The following is a 25,702-nucleotide window of genomic DNA, read 5'->3' as shown; positions in this document are numbered from 1 at the left end:
TTAATCATGTATTTTGAGATATCAACAAAACATATAGTATTAGTAGAGCATGATAAAGAAGCTCAAAAGTTTAGAACATGATGTATTAGCAACAGTCTTTTCTGCTATTTTATCCTAAAACAAAATATTTCAGCTACACTATGTATTAAATGTGAAGCTATATGCTATAGTGAATAGGTCAACCTTGGAGTTATGAAGAATTGGGGAAACTAAGGATCCTGATAAACCGCTATCCCCTGAGAACTTTGGAATTCCAGAACTGATAGCTTGGCATTGTCCATAGAGAATAAATTATTTAAGAATTTTATTAGTGGAAGAGGGAATCATCATCTACTTGTAGAAATAAAGATAGAAAAATAACATTAATTTAAGGGAAATAGAAGTAAGATACATGTATAGGCATTTCCTCTGACCCTTGGTGGAAAAAGAGAAAGACTACTACTTTAATCAGTTCAAAACTTCTTTTGGCAGGAAATTATGACTTGCCAGCCTATCCACGTAGCAAGACAAAGAAGATTCAGGCATTGGAAAAGGCATGTTAGAAAACTTATCAGGTTATAGGACTCTTATAAAGAAGATACTAGACTAGCAAATTGCTTAATAGAAATATTGATGTTTACCTTAAGTAGAACTTTTGCCCAAAGCAGCAGAATTTTTCTTGATTCACGTACTTTCATGGAGACAGGGAGGTGTTAGTGGTCATTTTTCTTGATCAACCACACTTCACTGGGTCTATTAAGCAATTTGGGATAATCATAGTAGTGTAGTAAAACTTTTCATCAGAGACTTTTCCATCTCTCTCTTCAAAGTGCTCACTAATGTCAAGAGTTATTTTTGCTTCTTCTGGGCATTAGGAAATCCATCAAAAGATCACAGACACCATCACTACAGCTCTGTCTTTAAAGAATACATCTGACTCTGAAGGATTGGGTGGATCAGATTGCTATTAGGGAGGAATGTATATCTAAGGAAATGGTAATCATAGATTGGCAAAAAGGCCCTCAAAAAGTCTAAAAGGCTAGTTACTAGAGAAATCATCTCAATCTTCATTTCTTTCTCATTCTTGCCTTTAATGTTATTATGAAGTTGAATGAAGCTAGTTGCTCCATCCCAGTCTTTGGTCTCGACGTAAGTTTTAACACACTTGGCTGGTTCGTACTCCTGGGTCTCTTAACTGCCCGTCTTCCAGACTGCCCTCCTCTGAATCTTTCCATTTGTGTATCTCAGGGGCACCAGCCTTTCCAGTGGCTTTCCTTGGAACTAGATCAGGCATCTCCGATGTGGCTCATGGTCTGAGTTGCTTTTCAGAAGTGAAAATGGGGGGCAGCTAGGTGGCGCAGTGGATAGAGCACTGGCCCTGGATTCAGGAGGACCTGAGTTCAAATCCGGCCTCAGACACATCACACTTACTAGCTGTGTGACCCTGGGCAAGTCACTGAACCCCATTGCCTAACCCCCCCAAAAAAGTGAAAATGAATAAGGACTAAGGAAGAAAGAACCAAGACTATACAAATTCAAAACAAAAACGACAGTTTCTTAAGCAGTTCAATAGAGTTTAGGTTTTGAAGTGTCCTTAGAATTTTTTCTTTTCAAATAAAGTTTTTCCTTTTTCTTTCCAGTTCAAATGAGATGGCACATGTAAAGTGCTTTGCAAACCACAAATTGTTACATAAATGCTATTATTATTCTTGCAACTTGCTCATAGGTAACTGTTTCCTTCCTGCACAGATTAAAACCCAATAGTGATATACTGTGTAGCTCCAAAAGGACAGAGGGGCGCGGCACAATATATAACATTAACAAAATACATTAAATAAAAGAAAAAAAATCACCGGCAATACTAAAACAATGGTTTTTTTGGTTTGTTTTTGCTTAGGCTTGATAAGCACCTAGGTAGTGTAGTTGATAGGACATTGGACCCAGAGTCAGGAAGATCTGAGTTCAAATCTGGCCCAAGATACTTACTAGGTGCATGACCCACTTAACTTTACTGCTTCAGTTTCCTTATCTATACAATGAGGATAATGATAGCACCTACCTTCAAAGATTGCTGTAAGGATAAAATGAAAATAATACTTATGTTTTGCAAAACTTAAAGTGCTCATATAGATGCCAGCTATGTTATATTTTGTGATTTCTGAAACCCAAGAGAAGTGGCATTAGATATGCTTTTTAAATGTTAAAAAAAGAAAAAATTATATTGAATAATTTGTACGCTGCCCCATGCTAATAAAGAATGCATATTCTTCCCCTTTCTCTATTATTTCATTAAAAATGACATAAAATATGAACTTTTGTGAGTTCCTGTTTGATTTAAATCCTTGGGAACAAAAATAATTTAAACATGTAAAGTAGATATTCCATGAGAGCAACATATTCTGGAGCATTCATTTTCTTGATCAGAATTTTATCGCTTTAAGACTTTTGGAAATCTGTCCAGGAGGGGAAAAGTTGTCCTTTCAGTATGTGGATTTGTAAAACCTTGGACGTTAGTTCTAAAGTGTAGATTATTTCACAATGCATATTTATTTCCATGTTAGAGTCTCATTAATATATTGTTTCCGTAACTTTTTCATTTACTACTGTCTTTCTCCTCATTTACAAAAAACCAAACCAAACCAAACCAAAACCAAACTAAAAGAAAAAACCTCTTAACCAGAGATGGAAAAACTCTCATTAAGTTCAGAGTTTATTCAAGCCTTTTATACTGAAATCACTGGATTTCTTTTTCCTTAGGGGAAAATATATAGTAAGTAGAGAATTCTTTCATTCTTTAATGGAAGGCAAAATTCTTGTCCTCAACCCTAACTCAAGAAAATGGAATAATGACATGCATAAGAGAAATACATTGCAGATTTGGAATATATTGCCCTTTCCTAACATTTTAGTTTGCAGCAGGGAACCTACAAAGATGGGAAAGGATTATGGCTGGAATCTTTTGACATTTCTTTGTTAACGTATTTTCCCCCCCATTTTATTTTCAGAACTTCCCTAGTGATTAATTAGAAATTTTAAGAGGAGCCAGGAAAAGGCCAAACAATAAAATGGACTTGCTTTACTTTGTCTAATGATAGTTTTCCCCAAATTAGCTCCCTTTCCCAAATGCCCTCTGTTTCATTGCATATTCTTGTCTTTGTGAAGAAGTTTGGTTGGGAGGGGAAACAATGTTTTTTGGGGGATATGCGAATGGCTCTAGGTGTCCCCCCTCCGAAAAATAAAACCTCTTGCTATGGTATCCTGATTTCAGACACAAGTACACTTGGGAAAATAAGGAAGAGTGCCTAAAGTGTTTTCAGGGACCCCAGCTGTTACCATTCCCAGGTCTTACGCATTAAGATCTTTAACACCTTGCTCTCCAGGCACACATACAACTCCAGGGAATCCAGGGACACCCAGTGATAGTGATCCAGTTAAACACTACCATTGAACACTTTTACCTGGCTTTCTTACTCTCCCTTCATGCCTGTTCTGCAGCATAATGGCTGGTTTGGAAATACCAGCCAGGAATCACATTAGTTCTGCTTTAATAAGCAGAACAGGCAGCTTCAGAGGAGTAGAGAAGAGCTTGTCTTTGTCAGAGTCAGTCAGTCAGTCAGTAAGCACTTATTAAGTACCTAGGACATGCTAGGCACTGTGCTAAGCACTTTCAGAGTTATTAGTAACAACCACTTTTGGAGTTATTAGTAACAACCACTGCCTTTCTGCCCCATTTCTTAATCAATTGCCTTGCCTTCCTTATTATGGTCATAGTCCCCAGATAAGGTTTTTGGGAGTAGCTTGAGTCTAATTCTTGGGATTAGGTATATTGGGTTACTTGCCTGATTATTGAGAAATCTTGAGGTTGTATTGCCAAGTTGATATTTTGATGTACATGATATAGTGAACCTAATACTTCTAGGTTACCCAAGAAGGAGTGAAAAGGCTAATATTAATTCAATTATTCAGTCAATTAGCTAGCATTTATTGACTGCCCATTATGTACTAGGCACTGAACATACAAATGCGCACACACAAACGTCCAGTGGAAAAAGCCTGATATGGAGGAAAGAACAAGAGCTGGATTTGAATTTAGAGAATCTGGTTTCAAGTCTGGACTGTTATTTACTATATTCATAATTTTGGGTGAATGACTTTAATCTTCTGACCAAAGATTCCTCATCTCTAAAAAGAGGAAGTTGAACTAGATGTCCCTTGAAGGTCCTTTCCAGCTCCAAGCCTATGATTATGACCTTTTGAAACATTCCTTCCTTTGAAGGATCTTGTAAGGAAGAGGGTTGCTGTGCTGATTCATATCTCCCTTCTTCACAGTGCTGTCCACTTATTTCCCTTGAGTTAACTTCTGGACAACTGCTTTGTTTCACCCGTGAGCCTAAGGACCAGGCCACTAATTTCACTGGGACACTCTTTTCCCATCTCTATGTTTCCTTCCATTCTTCAACTCAAATTTTCTCCTTTTGCTGGAAATTATCTTTCCTATGGTTTTCAGAGCCTTCCTCTCTTTTATTAATTTTCAAGTCCCTTCCCTTTCCTGAGATTTAAAGAACATGAACACCAAGGTCTGGGCCCTCATTTAACCTCAGAGACTGAACATGTTAGAGAGTACTCCAAGCATATCAGAGTTTGACCCCAGCAGAGATTTTAAATTTCTATTCTTTTAATAGTAGTAACATTTTTGGAAACCTTCATCCATCTTTAATACAAATTATATTTCTGTCACCCCAAACTAATGTTGACAAATGCGCTTATCCAAGTGGTTGGGGGTGTCATTCAATAGGAATGATTTATTTCAGCACATTCTTCCAGCTTTTTGAAGGATCCAAAAATAGTGAAGCCTTTCCCTCAGGACTTAAACACCTTTCTCCCTGACTTTGTACCAATTGCACTATATTCCATAAGATGGCAAATGGAATTCAAACCCTACAAAAATACGTTACATCCCAGCAGTAGTGAGAAACCTAGAGTGGTGGTCTGTTTAGTATTCCAATGCTTGTCTCCTTTTTATGCAGGCAGGATACATGTCGGGAATGTTGGTGCCTGTGGGGGTTGGGATAGCTGGAGCCCTATTCATCCTGGGAGCACTGTACAGTATCAAGATTATGAATCGCCGAAGGCGAAATGGATTCAAAAGGCATAAAAGGAAGGTATGGAAATGATAAAGAAGTGTACTCAGTTTCCACATACTGTTTGGTGGTCCAGTTTACTCCATAAAGGAAATGTGCCTAATGAAGCAAAGATACTATTTTAATGCACCAGGGCTTTGGACTAGCCATTGCTATTTGTTCTTTGTTTTACTTTGAAATTGGTTTTAGAAGTTTTCCTTTTTGGCACGAAGGATTTAATATTTTTCCTTTTTCTTTCTCCAGCAGAGAGAATTTAACAGTATGCAAGATCGAGTGATGCTCCTAGCTGACAGTTCTGAAGATGAATTTTGAATTCAACGACAGTTCTATTGTGATAGCTAATGATATTATTATTTCATTTTTACTTTTGGGCAAAAAAAGACATCCTGCTGCATTACTGCTATCAGGCTCTCTAGCCCTCTGTCCACTGGATAGTGAGTTTTCTTCTCAACGGGCAAAACAGGCATGCTGTGTACTAAATGTAACATGTGACGATGTTTGTTTTTATGCAGTTGTGAATTTCCCCTTCCATACACTGTGTCTCATAAATATGCAGTGTGCCTATTATACAGTAGGAATGGATAGGATAAAATTTTGGTTTTTTATCAGTGTCTTTTTCTTGTTTTAGATTAACTGCACAAATCCCAACTATTATTGTAACTGAGGCGTGCTGAATTTTGGAATAGAAATCTTAATAAGCAATCACTTGTGATGATCTCTATCCATCTTCTTACCTTGAAGTAATCAAATGCCATCAAATGTAGCTGTAATTTGGAATGAATCAAATCTTTTTCATTGAGGAGATTTGTCAGTACAGCATGATTACGTATGAAATTATGGAGATGTTGCATTATGTGCCTCAGGCTTCCTGTTCTGTTCTTTCATGCTCCTTTTAGTTCATTTTTTTTTTTTTGGCAAGTAGAATCATGGAGGAACAATAATAGAGCAAATTGATTCACTGTCTAAATGTACTGAATGTTTTCTTTAGCAGCACAATATATTTTAACAAACATATCAACAGTCTTAGATGTTCTTCATGAAAATCCACCAGCTTATTTGAGGACATAATTTGTTTTTGTCAGATAACAAGAGAAAAAAGAGGGTATGATCTTTGCCCTAGAGTTTTGAGTTACAATTTGATTATATATATGGGTGAAAGTTGAACTGAATTGCTGAAAGTTTTGCTTTTTCATTTTTGTACCTCTTTATTGTCAAAGAAGTAAGTTATTGTGGTGGTAGGTGTCAAGTTAGGCTTCATTAAAAAAAAAAGACAATCAGAGTTGGTTCTACGGCCAGATCCATAATGTGTCTCTTTTGGAACATCACTTGTATTTCTTGACCTGCCTTGGAGCATCATTCCCTGGTCTTGACTTTTGTAATTGGAAATCTGGGACTTATGACTGATGGAAGCTGAGTTGCAGGGTAGAGAAGTAATAATAATATACCTAGAGCTTTGTGCTTTTCAAAGTGCTTTCACACCTATGATCATACTTAATCTTCAAAACCATTCTGGGCAAATATTATTATCACTGTTTCACAGAAGAGAAACCTGAGGCAGAGAGAAATGAAATGACTTACTCAAGGACGTAGAGTGAATCCGTGGCAGTGCCAATACAAGAACTTTGATATATTGACTTTCCAGGCCTGTATCTTCTAATTGCACCAGGGAGAAGGTAGTGACCTTTCTGGGCCATCCTCTAAAAAATTAGGGTTCTATTGCATCAGTTTCTATAAAGTTGATCTCACTTTATAGTTCTTTAAAATGAAAATTTCCTTTTCCACTCTTTCCCTCTGTTTCTTTACCTGTCACTTCCACAAATTATTTTTTCTCCTTTCATCTTCTTTCCATCATGTCAAGCCTACATATCATCTCTGGGAAATCAGAAGGACATTTTCTTCTTAAATCCATTCTTTAGTTATAGCTGACTCAGGTGTTAGACACTCAGGTGAATTTCTTGCTAAACACTGATGATATAAACTATTATTCTAGACATTTTCAATTATTTTTGCCCAGAGAAATGAGTAGATGCGTAGCATTAGATGGAGAGAGTTGAATACTAAGGAATGGTATAGATAAGACTATAAGCAAACATTAGGTACTGATTAGGGAAGTGGTAAAATCAAAAGTCAGATTTAATAGAAGCCTTGAATAGACATCAAGATCTCTTTGAGAGCCATTACCTGCTATAGGTGATTGTTTTAAATATTTGTGTATGGAGACAACTTTTTTTTCCTGTTACAGGGAACTAAGTCAGGGTTTAAGCCGTTTTCATGATATATTTCTCAGATCCCAGAGTACTCATGTAGTCATACGTTTCTTATAAGGGTTAGGGGCAACAATATATATATATTTTCACAAATTAAGTAAAGATCTCAATATCATTTGCTCTGATACTAACAATCATTAGTGCCATTGCCTATTATTAAAAACTGATGCCTTAACTAGACCATGATTAATAAACTAAACTTATAAATAGCAGTACCTACAGAGCACTAAGAAGAATTTAAACCTCTTCTGAGAGGTAATTTCCTTCTTCCTTATCAGTTTCTAGACGATGGAATGTGGATGATCTCTAAACTTAAACTTATGCAAAAAATCAGATCTATAGGCAGGAGCTGGTGACCGTTTAAATGCCAGAAGACAAAAAGAAAAAAATAGACATGTTTTTCAGGTGTCAACCTTCATGCCATTGGCTATTCAAATAATAGGAGATTTATAATCTTTTGGTTCTTAGGACATCCATATGCTGTGGATGACCTAGTCCGTAGCATAACTAATGTATCCATTTGAGTCACTTTCACCAATGGCAGAAGGTTTGTCCATAAAACCGTTGTTCTACATTGGTTAGTTACATGATCAGAAAGAAAGGTCCGGCTGTATCTTATGTAGTAAATTGATTTTGTGAATGTTAATACAGGTATACTTTGACTAACAGCTAATTTGTGAAAATACATTAAAAATTAAAACAAGTTCCAAGGGGAAATCAGTCCCATAAGAACAAATTACAAATAAAATGAGAGGCATCCTGAAGTTCTGAGGGCTTAAAAATGCTAGGGTTCAAGAGGTAGTGCACACTATTGCCAACCATTCATTTTGCATCTTGAATAAACAGATGAATGAAAACTGCTTACCTACTATGTGCCAGGCACTGTGCTAAGTGCTGGGGATATAAATAGAAAAGTGAGACAGTCCACGCTCTCTCAGAGCTCACAGTATAGTTGGGAGAGACAACGTATATGAGAGAGTTTAGCTGAAGGGAGGATGGAAAGGCCCTGAAGTCCTAAGGGTGCAGCTGTGGGTATTATGGCAAGGCCCAGAGTTCCTTAGGGAACCCTGGATCAGCAGGTCAGATGGCAGTGCCTAGGGGTCTTAAGGATGGAGTGGTACACAGATGGTAAGGCATCATGGTTCTCCATCTTACTAGAAGCAGAGTAGTTGGTGACTCTCGATTCATCCAAAGGGTGTGACCCTTGGGCTGCTCATGTATTAAGGGGATAAGGGAGGGAAAGGAAATGTCAATAACATTACAATAAATTTTTGTGGCATGAGAGTGAGATCGGACTATAGCATATAAATGTTATTGAGAAATGACATCAGGATCATTTTATACCATCACTATATACCTTAAGAGAACAAAACTCAAAATTTCCAATAGCCAAGTTGCCATTCACTGGCAACAGGAAAATTTAGTGTGGCCTTCAGAAGTGAACTAGGACTGGGCCCACTTTAATGATTCTTACTCTGAATCACTACTGGCATTGGTACTTTGCATGGTACTAGGAACTGGACTTCTTAGTCATATGGAAGAGTGGTAGAAGCTAGTTAGCTTTGACTTTGTAGATAAATTAGCAACAATGATGATGGTGGAGCTGGTTGATGGAGTCAGGACTGAGTTTGTAGTTGATTTTTATTGCTTACCTGTAGAAATTTTGGGCTAATAAAAACTATGTAGAGGTCCAGCACTTGGGAAATGGGTGAAAATTAAAGTCCTTCATTGGGTATGGTAAAGTAGTCTGTAATAAACTTTAGAATTTAAGATTTACCTGTCATAACCCAGGCATTTGGAATTTTAGTGAATGAAAATGGATGAAGGAAAAAAAATATCAGAATCCAAAACAAAGGAGAAGACTTGTATGAGAAAAGAATATGCTGCATTCTTTGTGAGAATCAGTACTACCAGTTCTCAGTTCATGGTTACATTGTTTTTCATCCTATTTTTTCATGGCACAAAATTTCCCCTTCCAGATAGGTATGTGAAGAGAAAAGATAGACATGTTTTCCAAGTGTCAAGCTTAGTGGCCTAGGGATAAATGGAAATCAGGTAAAGATATTGGGGAATGAGGGTAGAGGTAGATGGGGAGAATATGGGAGATACAAGTATGGGAATTTGATGATAAAATATTTAGCTGCTATTTTGGTTCCATTTTCTCTATCAAGGAAAATGATCTCCAAATTGGAAAGGGGAAAACAAATGTTAAGACAATTTGAAGTCCAACATAGCTGAGGACTTATTTGTTTTGCTTGAGTCCAAATCTCCAGGCCAAGATGACTTACATTTCAGGGGATTGAAAGAATTTGCAGATATGATTACCGAATCATTGTCATCCTCTTTGAGAATTCATTAAGAATGGTATAGGCGCCAGAAGAGTGGAGATGGGAAAATATCTCAATTTGCAGAAGGGGGAAGAAGGTAGGTTTAGAAGACCAGTGAGCTTAATGTTGATTCCTGAAAAAGAAAAGTAGCTTTATTAAACAGATATAATTAAAAAAATAATTAAAAAGAAAAAGGTGATTAACAGGAGCCATCAAGGGTTCATGAAAAATAATTCCTGTCAAATGGACATTTTCTTTTTTGAAAGAGTTATTAGACTAGCAAATCAGAGGAATGTTGAAATATAAATAGATCTGTATTTCAGCAATCAGTGGACAAATCAATCACCAAGCATTTATTGAGCACCAGACTTTATATGCCAGGCTTTGTGTTAAGCATTGGGGATACAAAGACAAAAGTGAATCAATCCTTGCCCTCAAAGAGTTTACCTCTGACTAGGGGAAGCCACATGTACATTAGCAGCTCATGGGATTAGGAAAAGTTTCATGTGGTACTTGGGACGTTAAGAAAGTCGTTCTGGTGGCATTTAAACTACCTTGAAGGAAACCAGGGGTTTCAAGAGGTTGAGGAGAGGGAGTACATTCTAAGCAAGAGATACATCAAGCACAAGAGATAGACCAATAAGGCTGGTTTGCAGAGTGTGTGTGGACTAGGAAGATAGGAAGGGTTGTGAAGAAGTTTAAATCTTCAGTCCTAGAGGCAAAAGGAAACCCCTGGAGTTTACTGAGAAAGTAGTAGAGTGATTAAAAAAATCAGTGGCACTAGTGTAGGATAGAGGGAAGACTTGGCTTAACAGCAGTTCATGGTAAAAGGTCTAGGAGTTGCTCACTATGAACTTCTGAAAAAGCTAGTGCCATCCTGGGCTGTATTAACACAAGACCGCCCAGAGGATCAAAAGAGGTAATAGTCCCACTATACTCTGTACTAAGTATAACACCTCTGAAGAGTGATGTTCAGCTCTTTGTAGCATACTTTAAGAGAGACACTGACAAACAAGAAGACATATAGCATAGGGGGTCTGGAAACCATATTAAATGAGGGATGTGTAAAGGAACTAGGTCCATTTAATCCAGAGAAGAAGAGACTTAGAGGGGACCTGATGAAGATGGACTAGACTTTTTTGTTTGGTCTCAGAGGACAGAAGTGGGAACAATGAATGGTAGTGGCAAAGAGGCAGATTCTAGCCAATATAAGGAGAAACTTTTTGACAACTAATTCAACGGACTATCCCAAAACAGAATAGGTTGCTTCAGGATGCAAAGAGTCAGCTAGGAGACACAGTGGATAGAGTGCTTGGACTTGGAGTCAGGAAAATTTGAGTTTGAATCCTGCTCTATTTATCTATGTGACCCTGGACTAATCACTTAACTCCTCTCAGCCTCAGTTTTTTCATATGTAAAGTGGTAATTATAATAGCACCTCTCTCCTAGGGTTGTTGTGAGGATAAAATGTAATGAGGATAAAACATAACAGTATCCGTAAAACACGGTTCAAACCTTAAAGTGCTATATAAATGCTAGCTAATTACTGGAAAGGTGGAAAATATGCTGAAACCAGATTGAGGAGTGCTTTGAATACAACATAAAGAGGCTTTCCTTTTTTTGTTTTTTTGCCAAATAGACAACAGAGAGCCCCTGAAGGTTTTAAGCAGAGGAATGATGTGGTCTGACTTGTCAATCAGTCAATATGCATTTAATAAATATGTTAATTAATGCATTTGTTAATAAATGTATGTTGACTGACTTGAAAAACATAATAGATGTTGAACTGTTGAAATGTGATACCATAAATAATGTCCACAAAAGAATTTTTGAGTTTTAATTATTTTTAAAAGGTGGTTAAGCAGCAAAACCAAACCAAAACAAAAAACAAACAACAAAAAAACCAAACCAAAAAACTAACTTGCAGAATATTTTTAGAATGATTATGAGTATTATACTCACAAGGTCATCAATTACGGAGTTGGAATGATAGCTGACAACTTGGAAAAAAGGCTAAAAAATAGCTTGAAAACAATAACGGAAAATTTCTCCTCCCCCTTGGTCCCTCTATTGCTGGTATTTTGCTACTAAACGGGTGAAGGAGAAGTTAGGTGATGGAGGAAAGGCCAAATATTTCATAATGTTGCTCTGACTTCAATGCAAACTCATGACCTGTATTTACTGGGAATTACTAATTAATGGGGAAAAAATACAACCCTCTGATCATGAAGGGGGTTCAACAAGTTACCTATGCCTGTTGAAGTGGAGGAAGCATATGCTGAGCCAGAATATCTCATGCAGCCCTGCACATTTAAAGGCATTAATAGACTTGTTACTGCTTAATCTTGGGTCCTTGGATATTACTAGTCCCGCTAAGAAGCGGACTTTTTTGTGGAGGAAGGAGTGGTAATTACATTAGGAATTAGAAGAGTGGTGGTGTAGTGTAATGGATAGAGATCTGGCTTTAGACTCAGGAAGATCTGCCTCCCACACATGAAGGCTGTGTGGCACTGGGCAAGTGACTTAACCTCTCTTTGTCCTAAGCAATTCTTTAAGACCATAAATTGCCAAGAAGGTGGTGATCTGAACTGGTAAAGAGAGTTCCCTCATGTGGGAACCTTTATCAATGAAATCACAGGTCCACTCCCTATCCTCTATTGCCTTGATTGTTGTGAGCCCAAGAAGCCTATGTTTTCAGAAGTAGAATTTTCCCCCATATGTCAGATTTCACAGCTATCAGTGGCAGCAGTCCCCTAGGGAAAGAATGCAATGATTAGGCAGAGCTAATCAGAATTTAAAAGGTCACTGATAACCATGTAAATGTAATAGGATTTATTTTTATTTTGCCCATGGATGAAAGCTTGAGACTCTTTAATATCCTAATAAGTAAGCTAGACTTCCACAAGACATAGGTAGATTTTCAGACTTTGTTTTTCTCAAAGCCCCTTTCCATCGATTTGCTTTAAAAAAATAAATAGTAAACTATAGAAAAACTTCAAAACACCACCTCAAATGTACACTTGTGAAGTACAAATCTATCTAAATGTTACCTCCTTACCCCCCAAGAGTAGCAAAGTAACTGACAGCTCCTGGTAATGTAAATGATCAAACAGTTCCAGAATTGGTAATAAATGCAGTAAGAATCTTACCATAAGGTTGTAAACACCAATTTAGCCAGGAATTGAAAGTTTCGAGACAGTTGCTATTTACAACAGCCTGCCAGGGCAGGGAATTATATTAAGAAAATAAAATATTGTTATTTATTCTTCAAAATTGCAGGGGTAGAGAGAGGAATAAGACAAAATACTAGGAAAACAGAATTACATCTTGGGTCAGTATGAATCTTTTTTTTTTTTTTTTTGTAAATTAGAGAGGTGACCTGCTGTAAATCCAAGGGACTAGAACTTCTTGTTTGTCCTTCATGCTTGAAGAGGACCAAAATGACATCATGATGTTGGAGTCAATATAGAGTGTGTCCATCTGTGACTAATTATAGCAATATGAGCTCAGAAGACTCTACCACAAGTCAGGCACTAATAGTCTGTATGACCCATTTGGGAGATGCCTCTGAGATAAGATGCATCTCATGTTTCTTTTGAGCTACTGTAATTCTGCTTTGCTCATAGAGCATAGCACTTTTTTTAGGTAGGCTTTGATATGTGCCATACTGGCAGTGTCAGTGTCTCCCATCTCTCACAATTCATACCAAAGCTCTTCAGAAAGACCTTGAGAGTGTCCTTGTATTGCTTCTTCTAACCAACATGTGAGCATCTGCCTTGTGAAATTTTTCTGTAAAATAATCTTTTGGGCAAACACGTGTTTGGCATTCAAACACTGTGGCCAGTCCATCAGAGTTGCGCTCTCTGCAGCAAAGTTTGAATGCTTGGCAGTTCAGCTCAAGAGGGGACCTCAGTGTCTGGTACCTTATCTTGCTAAATTATCTTCAGAATCTTCCTAGGACAACTCAAATGCAAGAAATTTAGTTTCCTGGTATGGCGTTGGTAGACTGTCCAGGTTTCACATTCATACAACAATGAAGTCAGCACAATGGCCTAATACTTCTTCTCTCTCATACATTCCACTTATACCATGAGTGCCCTCCCAGTTAGTGGTGGAATTAAATGAACCGTACTGATATATACTTGAATATTTTCATCTTTAGAATAGCCTCGAATTGGCATGCAAATGAAGAAAATAACATCTGAAAACATTTTTTCTACTTCTATGTCTTCTATGTCTAATTGTGCATATGGATGTTCTAGGCTTTTTCCTATCATATTTCACTGGAGTGAGAGAACTCTCTAAAGCAATACAGATTGTAACCCTTTGGTAATGCTACAGGAGATGAATTCTAAGTAGTTGTCAAAGACACTTAGCAATTGTGACTTTCCCAGGGTTGTTCAGTTAGTAAATGTCAGAGATGGAATATGAACCCAGTTCTTCCTAACTTCAAGCCCAGTACTCCATCCACTGTGTAGTGCTAACCCTGTGACTAACACATGACATATACACCCACACATATGAATAAGTAGCTAGGTAAATGTCACTACATTTTTATAAAGAAAGAGAGAAGTCTGAATACTAAGTGATGAACGTCTTCTTGCTAATCTTTCATCCAGGAATTCTAGTATCAAACTTTAAGCTAGTATTCTGACTTTAACTCTTTCCTTGTTATTTCCTGTTTTCCTGAAAGGGATGAAGGAAAGTGAAGAAATCTCAAAGGATTTTATATTGACCTAAATCAAAAAATAACAGGGCTGTGTCTACAAATGCATATAGGAGACTGGAACTGGCCGGTGAAGCTTTTCATTATTCCTTATTTCAACGGATGGGGAGCTTCATTGGTGTGGATGGTTCCTCTAAGAGAGCAGATGACAACTTATTTGCGGCTCATCCTGTGTGGTTGTTTTCCACATCTTTCAGGAAATCCTCTACTTAATGAATCTATTTAACACATTCGAAGCCCTCCTGTTTTATAATGGAATATTTAGTAGCTGTCAGTGCAGCACTTAGAATAGTCTATCAATACATTCATCACATCATTAGCCTGCCTCTAGTCATATGTCTATGATGTCTTTTAAGATGTTGGTAATTTGCTACAGCCTGACTATACCCATCATGAATCTCTCCATTGGTTCTCTATAATTTACATGTGGAATAGTGATGAGCTGATATTTGTTATAAAGTTATATGGATTTTTTGTCAAGACTTTATGATCTATTTACTCTTCTGTCAGTTTTAAGAAAGGATGGTGCCTAAAGTGTGGCCCTTTGCCTGAATCCAAACCTCACAGAACAAATCCCCTTAATAAAAGGATTTGTTCTGTAAAACTTGGACTCAGTCAACAGACCGCACCCAAGGACATAGAGGGCCATATGTGACCTCAAAGCTGCAGGTTCTCCACCCCTGGAAACTAACCCAGATAGATGTCCGGCTCTGAGAGAAAAGGTACACAAGTCTGCCTGAACAGATACAAATACATTTTTTTTTTACTGGAAATCTTTAAGTGTGTTTTAAAGTATTAAGTGCTCAATAAATATGCTTATGTGAAGTACCCAATTTCGTCTGATCTCAGAGCTAAAGCAGAGTTGGTCCCTGTGAGTAGCTGAATGGAAGACTGCCTGGGGAATCTTTGAGAACCAATGTGGAATAGTGGATAGAGAAGTGACAAGAAGGCCTGTGTTCAAGTCCTGCCATTAACACACACTGGCCCTGTGACCCAAGGCAAGTCATTTAACCTCTCAGTGATACAGGCGGCTCTGTAAGTTGCCAAGAAGGTGGCTTGCCTTGGTTGAGGGGTTTCCTTACCTGGTTGCTTCAAGGATCCATACAATGTTTGTCAATGATGTCTTGAAAGCAAATCTAAAGACGGCAATGTCCTTCCTCAAGAACGTGTTGGGAATAAGAGCAAAGCTCTAATGAGAACGGTAGATTTGGATGCATTTGAATAGGTCACCTGGTAGGATATTGTGCAATACCTACTCTAGACGCCCAGAATCATATCTGGTCTCAGCACAATAATGTCTAGTAAAGTGCCTGGCTCACAGCAGGCACTTAATAAATGCTAGTTAACTGACTGATTAGTAGCTTTGATGGTCCATTGATACCCTCCCTGTACAATCACCACATGGTTTCTCCTCCTTTACTTATGTAAATAAAAACTTGCTTCTCATTATTGATTTTATAATAATAGCAGCTAGAAATTACACAATTTTTTAAGGTTTGCAAAGAGCTTTACATATGTTATCTTGTTAGATAATATCAATAACCCTGTGAGGTAAGTGCCATTATTATTCTCATTTTACAAATGAAGAAATAGACTAAGAGAGGTCAAGTAATTTGCCCAAGGTCATGCAGCTATTAAGTATTTGAGGCAGGGCTCAAACTCAGATATTCCTGATTCCAAGTCTAATGCTTTATCCACTGTGCTATTCTATTGTTCATGCCCTCATGACACTAATGCAAAAAATAATGTTTTACCAAACAGGGGAAAAAAAAGACCTAAAGTTTCTTAACTGATTGGGAAACTGTTTTCATTGGTTCAAAATACCTCCCAAATTGTAAAAGTCAACTAACTGGTCATTAGAACTTATTGTTATTAGTATTTTTTTTTTGTGTGTGTGTGAGGATGTCAGATGTTAGGGAATTCCATCTAAAGATGCAGATTGACAGCTCCTTTGTAACAGAGCTAAGAGAATTGCCTTTGCTACTGAGAGGTTGAGTAGGTTGCTTGCCTTTAATTATGCAATCAGTATGTATCAGATGTAAGTCTTTCCTCATGTTGACTTTTAATGTTTTGCAACATTTAATATAAGGATATATTTCAAAAAGGATTTGAATTATCTTAGTCTGAAGTTGAATGATTTTAAGAATAGCTGTCTAAGACACTTCAAAAAATAGTGCTTTCTCTATATGGGAAAAAAGGGTTCAGAACTCCCTTTCTAAAATACATTCTCCACCACCCCTTTGCCACATTATCAGTAGTCTGGCAAGGATTTGTAAATGGCAGCATCAAAACAAAGAGTATATACTCAGCAGAGAATTCTTTGAGAACAGCATAACTTCAAGATTGGAATGATATATAATGCTTCTAATGCCTTGGCTTAGCATGTTTTAAGAAACTTTTTAAAGTTTCTGCTTTTTGTCCTAGACACCAAAAGACAAAGAAATATTGACCTTCCTTAAGTACCAGAATAAATCCCTTTGAAATTGATTTTAAAATAGTTTTCATTTTCCTGTAATTAACTTGTCTGTTTAGATAGAATGATTACAATGAAAAAATAAAATATATTAGTCACTTTGTAAAAAAAATTATTTAACTAAATCTTCATTTGGAAATACAATTTGAGATTTTAGCATTTCACTAGGCATCCTACTTTCAAGACCTATTCTCAGTAGTGGGGTAGCAATTACAAATCAGCTTAATTAAGGTCCTACTTATGCACTTCTACAGTTAATGAGAAATGTTTGTTTTTTATTTTTGTGATGCAATGGAAAGAGCCCTGTAGACTCTACCTGTTACTATCAGTCTGATCTTGTGCCACCTACTGAATCTCTTTTGGCCTCAGTTTCCTTCTTGTAAAACGAGTAGATTGGGTTAGATGTTTTCTCAGATTCCTTGCAACTCTCTATCGATAATCCCATAATCCTTGAATGTAAGTGTCGTTATCAAAAAGTTTTAATAAGTCTAGTTTTCTGTCATAAAATGAAGTTTGAAATCCAAATATCCTGCTAAAATTCAAATGCATTAGCATTTAGCGAAAGCTATCCATAGCTTCAATAAAACTAGGGCATGTTACTTAGAATAAACCAGTGAATACCCAAAAGAGGTATAAAACAAAAGCCCCAATTAGTGAATTTGTTACATCGTTCTTCTTCCCTGCTATGGACATTAGCTAGTGCTCTTCATTGGTCTGTTATTTTTTCAATACAAAAAAAAGGACAACTCAATTCTTCATTGGTGTGGCAAAGTTACTTTGTTGGACGCCATGTTTGCAATAATCTACTCAAAGATGAAGAATTATAGAGGAGATAATTCACATTGAGTCACCTAGTCTTGGTGCCACGTTCTGAGACTTAAATGAGAAGGATATGTAAACATCAATCAGTGGTCATCATGTAACAGAAATTCTGTTTTCTGAGAACTAGTAAGGCCTCTAGGTGGTGAAGGAGATAATACCCCACTGCCACCAATCCCCCCCCACCAAAAAAGATCTGAGTTCAAATATGACCTTCTGCACTTACTAGCTGTATGACCCTTAGCAAGTCATTTAACCACTGCCTCAGTTTCTTCAACTGTAAAATGGCATCAATAATACCTACCTTGCAGGATGGTTGTGAGGATCAGATGAGATAATATTTGTAAAGTACCTAACACACAGTACCTGGAACATAGTAGGCACTACATAAATGCTTATTCTCTTCCCTCCTCCTTCCTTCTTAAGGCCTAAAGATGGTCTCTGCCATTGACTGGAGTTGTCATTTGTAATTATCCTGGTAGAAAATCCAAATTTACTTTAGGAGTCCAAAGTACTTTTACTATGATTATAATTTAAATTTAGTTCTAAAATGGGAAAAAAAATCTTTGTGAAAGTGACTTTAATGTAATTTTGTAATGAGAGACCTTGCCCCACAACCCTCTCACTTGCCCATCCCCCATCTCACCCTTCCTTGTTACAGCTGTGGTTTTCAAATGGTCAGAATGCTCTATGTTCATTCCCCATTGCTTCCACATGCAGCTCCCAGCATGCCCTTACATTTTATTATGATTTTTTTCTCCCAAACTGGCATAATGACTTATACTGTACCTGTGGAATGTAGCACTTAATTAAATTTAAAATATTCAAAATAAAGTCTGTCTGTCATACATGTAGCTTTGCTTGCCTTGTGTTCTTTTCCTTAACAGGTTTTAACATTCAGTTTCTTTGGTTTTCCTATCAAGTACAATGTGCATCCTGTTTAAAGCCAGAAGCCGCAATTAAAGCAAGAAAAAAATGACACTAGAAGGATTGTGCTGGGAGAATGTTGCGTTTACATAAATATACATAAATAGGTGAGAAAGGGAGGAAGAGACATGATCGTATAGTGGTGGTGCTGGGATTTCTGGAGTCAAAAAGAATCTGATCCAAATCCTCAATCTTGTATTTTTCAAAAGATAGTTTAACTTTTCGGAAATCAGATTTTTTTTTGGCTAAGGACTGGCTTCTCTGTCAGAAACTTGCTAACCAGGCTCAGAAGAAAAATACAGGATGCATAGATTCCTGGATGTGTGTGTGTGTGTGTGTGTGTGTGTGTGTACAGGGGCAAGGAAGAATAGTATTAAAAATCATTAAATACTTACAGCAACATCTCTGAGCTCTAGTGGGAATTGAGAGGATCGAGTCCCAGAATGCCATGTACTAATGCAATTTCAACATTCACTAAGTGCCTACTATGTGCAAATCACTCATTGTGCTTGGACTGGAAATAGAAAGATAGCTGTGACATGAACAAGGAACTCAAAAAAAGAGGACCCCCCCCCCAAATGTCCAAAGTCCTATGGAAAATATAAGGAGTGAGAGATTACTTTGCAAGTGAGTGAGAAAGTAATTCTTAAGTTGGACCTTCAAGGAAGAGGTCTGGAAGGGGAAGAGGGGAAGATTATATTCCAAGTAAAGTAATATAGAATGTACCAGAAAATACATTATGTATTTGGGAGTTTGGGGGCATATAAAGGAAAAGGAGTGCAGGGGTTGGGTTAAGTTTGGGGGGATGTGGTAGGAGAAAATGTCTCTACCTGTGCTCAGGCAGAGTGGGAAATGGAGGTGAGGCCTAAAGGAAGGGGTTCTGCTAGTAGGCAGAATTGTATTAGGATAGAGCAGGCTCATTATTGAAAGAAACCAGTGAGGAAGAGTCACAGTTTTCCTCATGCCAAAAGCTTCAGTCAGAGCTTTAGAGTAACAGGAAGTTGGAGTGGGGCAAGGGCTCAAAGTGGCCGTGGTCAGCCTTTTCTGGTTCCTTGATCCTAGTTTCCTTAAAAAGATTACATTAGGTAAATCTTTCCCTGGACAGCCAGGTAGACCTTGTTTGATTCGAGGCAGGGGGGAATTTCCTCTCTTCTGCCAGATTATTTCCTCATCTATTTGCTGATACCCCAAATTCCTGAATGGAGGAAAAAAACATTCATCCCACAATTAGAGTTATAACTCTTAAAAGAAAGTCCAACTGAAGAATCAAGTTGAGGCGATTCATAGGATCATACATTGAGAGCTGAAAGTGACTACTGAGGTCATCTCTTCCTACTCCCTTATTTTACCCACGCCAACCTTGGCTTGAAAAATAGATTCATTGAAATTTTTGTCTTGAATTTCTCAATTACATTTCAGTCAGGTGCAATTTCTAGATCTGTTTGGGGGAGCTTGTAGGAGCTTGGGGTTCACTGGACTTCTTGCTCCTCTGCCATATTGGCTCCACTCATTATTTACCCAGTTGGAAAAACAGTTGCTTGGCTACTATTGTGCTCAAGTTGCTGGTGGATGAATGATGCAGGGTCACTCCATTTCCCTTTGTCTAGAGCTGCTATGAATTTGGTGGGTAGGCAAGATGGGTAGGACACAGGAGACTTTCATTGTTAAATGGGAACATTGACGACAAAATCATGCTTGCCCAGGATCCTCTGGTATTAGTGTCCATCTTGAACAAGTTGTGATGCTGCAGGAGACTGAGACCTCCAGTGCCAGCCCCAATGTTTTGTCTTCTCTGTTAGCCAAATATACCCTTGCCTATGAGGACCTAGCTCTTGAGGAACATTGTTTTGTTTTGTTCACTAATCACTCTGCCCAGTAGGAGAGAGGCCTATGCAACGAGACCTGGGCAGCAATTAATTTATTAATGCGGCATGCCCTTAGGGATGGAGATCCCTTCTAGTCCTCCCAATGGACTGCTAGGATGAGAGTTGCACCACGGCTGATATGCGAAAGAACCATGAGGAAAAGGACAGGCAAATTATACTGATTTTAAGGTAGCAGTCATAATACTATTAGCTAGTACTTTGAGATTTGCAAAGCACTTTTCTCAATATTATCTCATTTTATCCTCATACCCATCCTAGGAGGTAGGTGCTATTATTATTTGTATTTTACAGATGAGGAAACTGAGGCTGAGAGAGGTTAAGTGACTTGTCTAAGGTCACACAGCTAGTTATGTCTTCCTTACTTCCAGTCCTGGGCTCTATCCAATGCACCACCTAGCTGGCTATGGCTTTCACTGGTTTGGGCTTGGAAAGAATCAGTTCAGACAATTAAAGTGTCTTCTCTTTGGAGCTAGGAACAACAGAGGAATTTTGCCAATGCCTTCCACTGCTTATAGTGTTTATAGAATATCAGGGACATGTTGAACTGAATAATGTAGCTAATGCTCCCGATAGAAAAGCAGAGATTAGGGACAGGTCCATCACGAGTCTGTTCATGGGGACTGAAATGCTATATTGTGCTGGATATGAGACTACGAGTTCCCTTAACTAAAGGTTTTGCAGTTACATCTACTTAACGATGCTCCTCGTGCCATTTAAAGAGTCAGCCTTTGGAAGGATCAATAATGCATGATCCTACATGATTCTCAACCTGCCTCCAATTGGCAAATTGATCATGTTGGCCTGTTTCCTTCATTGCAGTGCAAGAGGGTTGCATCCGATGTAGTTGAGACTTACTCACCATACGGGATTTCAATGTCTATTAAATCAGTAACTGCAGCAGCTACCATCAAGACCCTTATAGAACATATCCTTCCTTACGCTGAAGATTCTCAAATCTACCTTTCTTGCCCCAAACTGTCAGCTGAATTCCAACCTCACATTTCCAAATGCCTTTCAGATATCTCAAATTGGATGTCCAGTAGACATCTTAAACTCTTATATGCACAAAATGGAATCCTACTCTCCCCATCTTCCCTGTTGCTGTAGAGAGCAATACCATTCTTCTAGTCCTTCAGCAATCTTGCAATTTAGGAGTTATCCTAGGACTCTTCAATATCCCTTACATCTCCTCACCTACATCCAGTCTGTTGCAAAGGCCTGTCAATTTCACCTTTCCAGGATCTTTCAAATACTCCCCGTTCTCTTTTCTGATGGTTTTACCCTTCTAGTGAAGACTCCCATCACCTCATGCCCGGATTAATACAATAGCCTGCTGGTAGGTCTGCTTACCTCAAGTTTCTCTCCAGTCCAATCCATCCACTGTTTAGTCACTAAAATGATTTTCTTAAAGTGCAAGTCTGATCATGTATCTCCGCTCCCTTTCCCCAAGTCCCCCTACTACTCAATAAACTCCCATGTCTCCATATTGCCTCTAGGATCAAACACAAAATCTGTTTGGTGTTCAAAGCCCTTCACAACCTAGCCCCCTCCTACCTTTCCAGTCTTCTTACACTTTACTCTTTGACATTGTTCCAGTGACACTGGTGTCCACAAGCTAAATTCTCCATCTCTTGGCTCCAGGCTTTTTGTTTGGCTGTCCATAAGAGGACAGCCTGGAGGGCTTTCCATCCTCCATTTCAAATACTGACCTCCCTGGCTTCATGTAAGTTCCAACTGAAATCCCACCTTCTACAGGAAGCCTTTTCTCTCTTAATTATTTCCTATTCAGCCTGTTTATAGCTTGCTTTGTACATATTTGTTTGCATATTGTCTTCCCTATAGATTGTAAGTTTTTGGAGGGAAGGGAGTGTCTTTTGCCTCTTTTTTTGTATCCTCAGCACAGTGCCTGACACACCGTTGTCAATCAGTCCTGTCTGGCTCTTTGAGACCCCATAGACCATAGCAAGACAATACTGTCAGTGGGGTTTTCTCGGCAAAGGTACAAGAGTGCTTTGCCATTTCCTTCTTCAGTGGATTAACGCTGACAGAAGTTAAATGACTTATCCATGGATACACAACTAGTCTGTAGTCCGAGCCTGGCACAGAGTAGCACTTCATATATGTTTATTGATAGATTGAGTAATTATGGGTACTTCTGATTAGCACGTCCATTTTACTGTTAAGAAGGTCTGGGATTGTGCTCATACCATCAAATTTGTGGATTTTCCATCTTTTATATCATTTTCAAACATGGAATCATGGAATGTTTCATCATCACTCTTGTGACTATCAGATTGGGTTTCCCAAATGCTTTATCTCTGATAAATCAGCATTTTACCAGGATGGGGGAGGATTCTGCGCTCCACTTGTTGCTTCCGTTGGTCTTATGGAGCATCCAACTAGTCAGGATGGTCTAATTTTGGATACAGTCATAGTTGGCCACTTTAATCTCTTCCTTATTCTATCTGTCACTTCCAGAATGGACTGCCTCTGTGTACCTTTGGTCTAGGCCAGCTGCTCTTCCCTTGTGGGTTTTTATGGTACCATTACTACTTTCTTGTGTCACATTCTGGGGACTGTGATGATAGAGTACAAAGATGCTGGCTGCAAAGCCACTGCAGGAGGAAAGAGTTTATTACACAATTCTTTTTGCATCTTTTTCTTTTTTAGGCTGTTTCTTGTCCTTGACACTTTAATACTTGAGATGATTTGGTTTAGTTGCTCCTCCTGCCGAACTTCTGTAGACTCAGTTTTCCTGTCACTGCTTCTCACTATTTTATAAGATGATCACTCCATCTGATCTTCTGCCACTGCCCTACAAAGAACTTTTGAAATAAATTACAAATTTACAAATATAAGTATATTCTGACCTTAGGTTGACTTTCCCTACCACATCTCTTCTCTTGGCAAGGAGTTCAAGTGCTTACAGACTGATGTAGTCATTAACTTTCTCAGGATACAATGACAAGGTAGGTCATGTTTTAGATCTTTTATGAATTCTAGAAATAAAAGAGTCAAAATATTATCTCTAGGAAACCATACACAATGATCTACATACAAGGTAAGGTATAAATAATCAAGCAATCATTCAATTAACAAGTATTTATTAAGCACTTTGTTCAGTTATGTCCAACTCTTTGTGACTCCATTTGGGGTTTTCTTGGCAAAGGTACTGAAACGGTTTGCCATTTCCTTCTCCAGCTTATTTGACAGATGAGGAAACTGAGGCAAACAGGGATAAATGACTTGCCCAAAGTCACACAGTTAGTGAGTGTCTGGGGCCAGATTTGGACTCAGGAAGACAAGTCTTCCTGGCTTCAGGCCCAACACTCTAACCACCTAGCTACTCTATTAAGCACCTACTGTGTATCACAGGTCTTGGGATATTGGGGATACAAAGATAAGAAAGAGACAGTGTTTGCCCTCAAGGAGCTTCTATTTTAATTATCTCTTCCTAATAGTACAATTTTATAGGGCTTAATGGATTCCTCAACGGAATTGGTATTGGAGAATTAGAGAGAAAAGAAGAGGAGAAATTGGAGAAGAGATCCAACTAGCTGGGAGTGGGGGTGTGGAGCTGGAGGGTCAAAGATAAAACCCCTGAATATTCACTTCTACAAAGAAAGTGGGAGGAAAGCCAAAATGTTATCAGTTAGTTAAGGACTTCTCTAACACAAAGGGTAGAGTCCTTTCGTTTGTTTTTCTTTAAGGTTTTGTGTGTGTAGGGGGGCAAATTTTCTCTCTTCTCAGCCTCCCCTCACTTCAGTCTTTTCAATAAGCCAAACTTCCTTGGCAGATGTCTATCCCAAATGAACACATCTTCTACCGTATGAAAAAAATTAGTTCCATTAGATTTTCAATAATAAGCACTATTAAATTCATATAACATATCATTGAAGGAAATGAAATAGCATTAATGTTGGCTACATTTGGCAGCTATTTCAGATTGATTTATAAATCTATATAGCTTGGTAGCACAATTTTAAAGTATTGCCTGCAAAGGGTTTTCATGGACTTCAATTACCAAATTTCAACATCTCAAATACTGCTCCTGCTGCCTGTCAAATATGTTTCTCCCAGGCTTCTGTCAATCATTCTGAGTCCTTAATTAGGACTTTTCCAAGGAGACACTGACATGTCAAATGAGTGATGTTTTCTTGCTCTCCTTTCCCCATTTATCTATGGGGAAAACCATGTCAGTAGAGACAGTGAAGAGTGCTTTCAATTTCTTGAGAGTACGTTGGAGTGTATTTTGGGGTGCTACTCATAAGGCAAGCTTTGACATGGAGTAGCCCTCTCATCAAAGGCAGAGTTGGATGGTACTTAGAAAAACTTCCAAGACTAGATGTGTGCAGTGCTCTGTAGTTCTTGAACTTGTCCTTTCCTGATGAGCCAGTATTTTTATTTTGGGAAAGGAGATTTTTCTAAAGTGAGTGTATTCCAAACCAGCCACAGAATAGGGCAGATAGTAGCATATAACAGATGAAACTAATACAACCACTTCATTTTATAGGAAACTAAGATTCAGAGGAGTAAAATTTGTCCAATATTAAAGAGTTTGATAGTGATAGAGCCATTTTAGTATATGAGATACAGAATTAAAGAACCCTTGTGTCTTGGAGTTGTGAGGGCCCTCAGAAACCACATAGCCCTATCCAGAAATGAATGATAATTTCCTCTACAACATAACCAGAAAGTTGTCTTTCCTCCTTCATGTGCAAATCTCTTGTAGAACAGAAATGTCAAATCCGTGGCTCACAGGTCACAAGCTCCTCTCCAAGTGCTGCTAGAATCAGATTATAAAGTAATTGGGAAATGCTTAACAAAATAAGTAAAAATACAGTACAACATAGAAAATATTCTTTTGTGGTCTTATGGGTCAATACATGACCTACAGTGATCCATTTCTACTTGAGTTTTGATATTTTATCATAGAGGAATCTAAGTGGCTAGACTGATAGAGTTTTGGACTAGGAAACAGGGAGAATTAGGTTTAAATTTAGACCCTTGCTAGCTATGTGAATCTGCACAAGTGATTTTGTCTTTCCTTGCCTCAGTTTCCTCTTACGTAAAATGGGAATTATAATAACACCTAACACAGGGCCACTGTGAGGACTAAATGAGATAGCACATATGTAAAGTGCTTTGTAAAATTTA

The 25,702-nt window shown here is 38.1% G+C and overlaps 1 protein-coding gene and 1 pseudogene across 2 annotated transcripts in view; one reads left to right on the top strand and one right to left on the bottom strand.

Annotated features, from left to right (window-relative positions):
• ARMH4 (armadillo like helical domain containing 4) overlaps positions 1 to 6,134 on the top strand; it is a 123,049-nt gene extending 116,915 nt beyond the window's left edge. For both annotated transcript variants that reach the window (XM_020986461.2, XM_020986460.2), the window contains exons 7-8: positions 5,007 to 5,141; positions 5,364 to 6,134. In XM_020986461.2, the coding sequence (XP_020842120.1) occupies positions 5,007 to 5,141; positions 5,364 to 5,432 (204 nt within the window). In that variant the 3' untranslated portion in view covers positions 5,433 to 6,134. The remainder of the gene's footprint in view (positions 1 to 5,006; positions 5,142 to 5,363) is intronic.
• LOC110208480 (heme-binding protein 2 pseudogene) lies at positions 483 to 1,273 on the bottom strand (annotated as a pseudogene).
• Positions 6,135 to 25,702: the final 19,568 nt, after the last annotated feature.

The sequence above is a fragment of the Phascolarctos cinereus genome, unplaced genomic scaffold (genome assembly GCF_003287225.1).
Source record: "Phascolarctos cinereus isolate Bilbo 61053 unplaced genomic scaffold, phaCin_HiC Scaffold_3;HRSCAF=262, whole genome shotgun sequence".
NCBI lineage: Eukaryota > Metazoa > Chordata > Mammalia > Diprotodontia > Phascolarctidae > Phascolarctos > Phascolarctos cinereus.
This window is presented reverse-complemented; position numbering and strand designations above follow the sequence as displayed.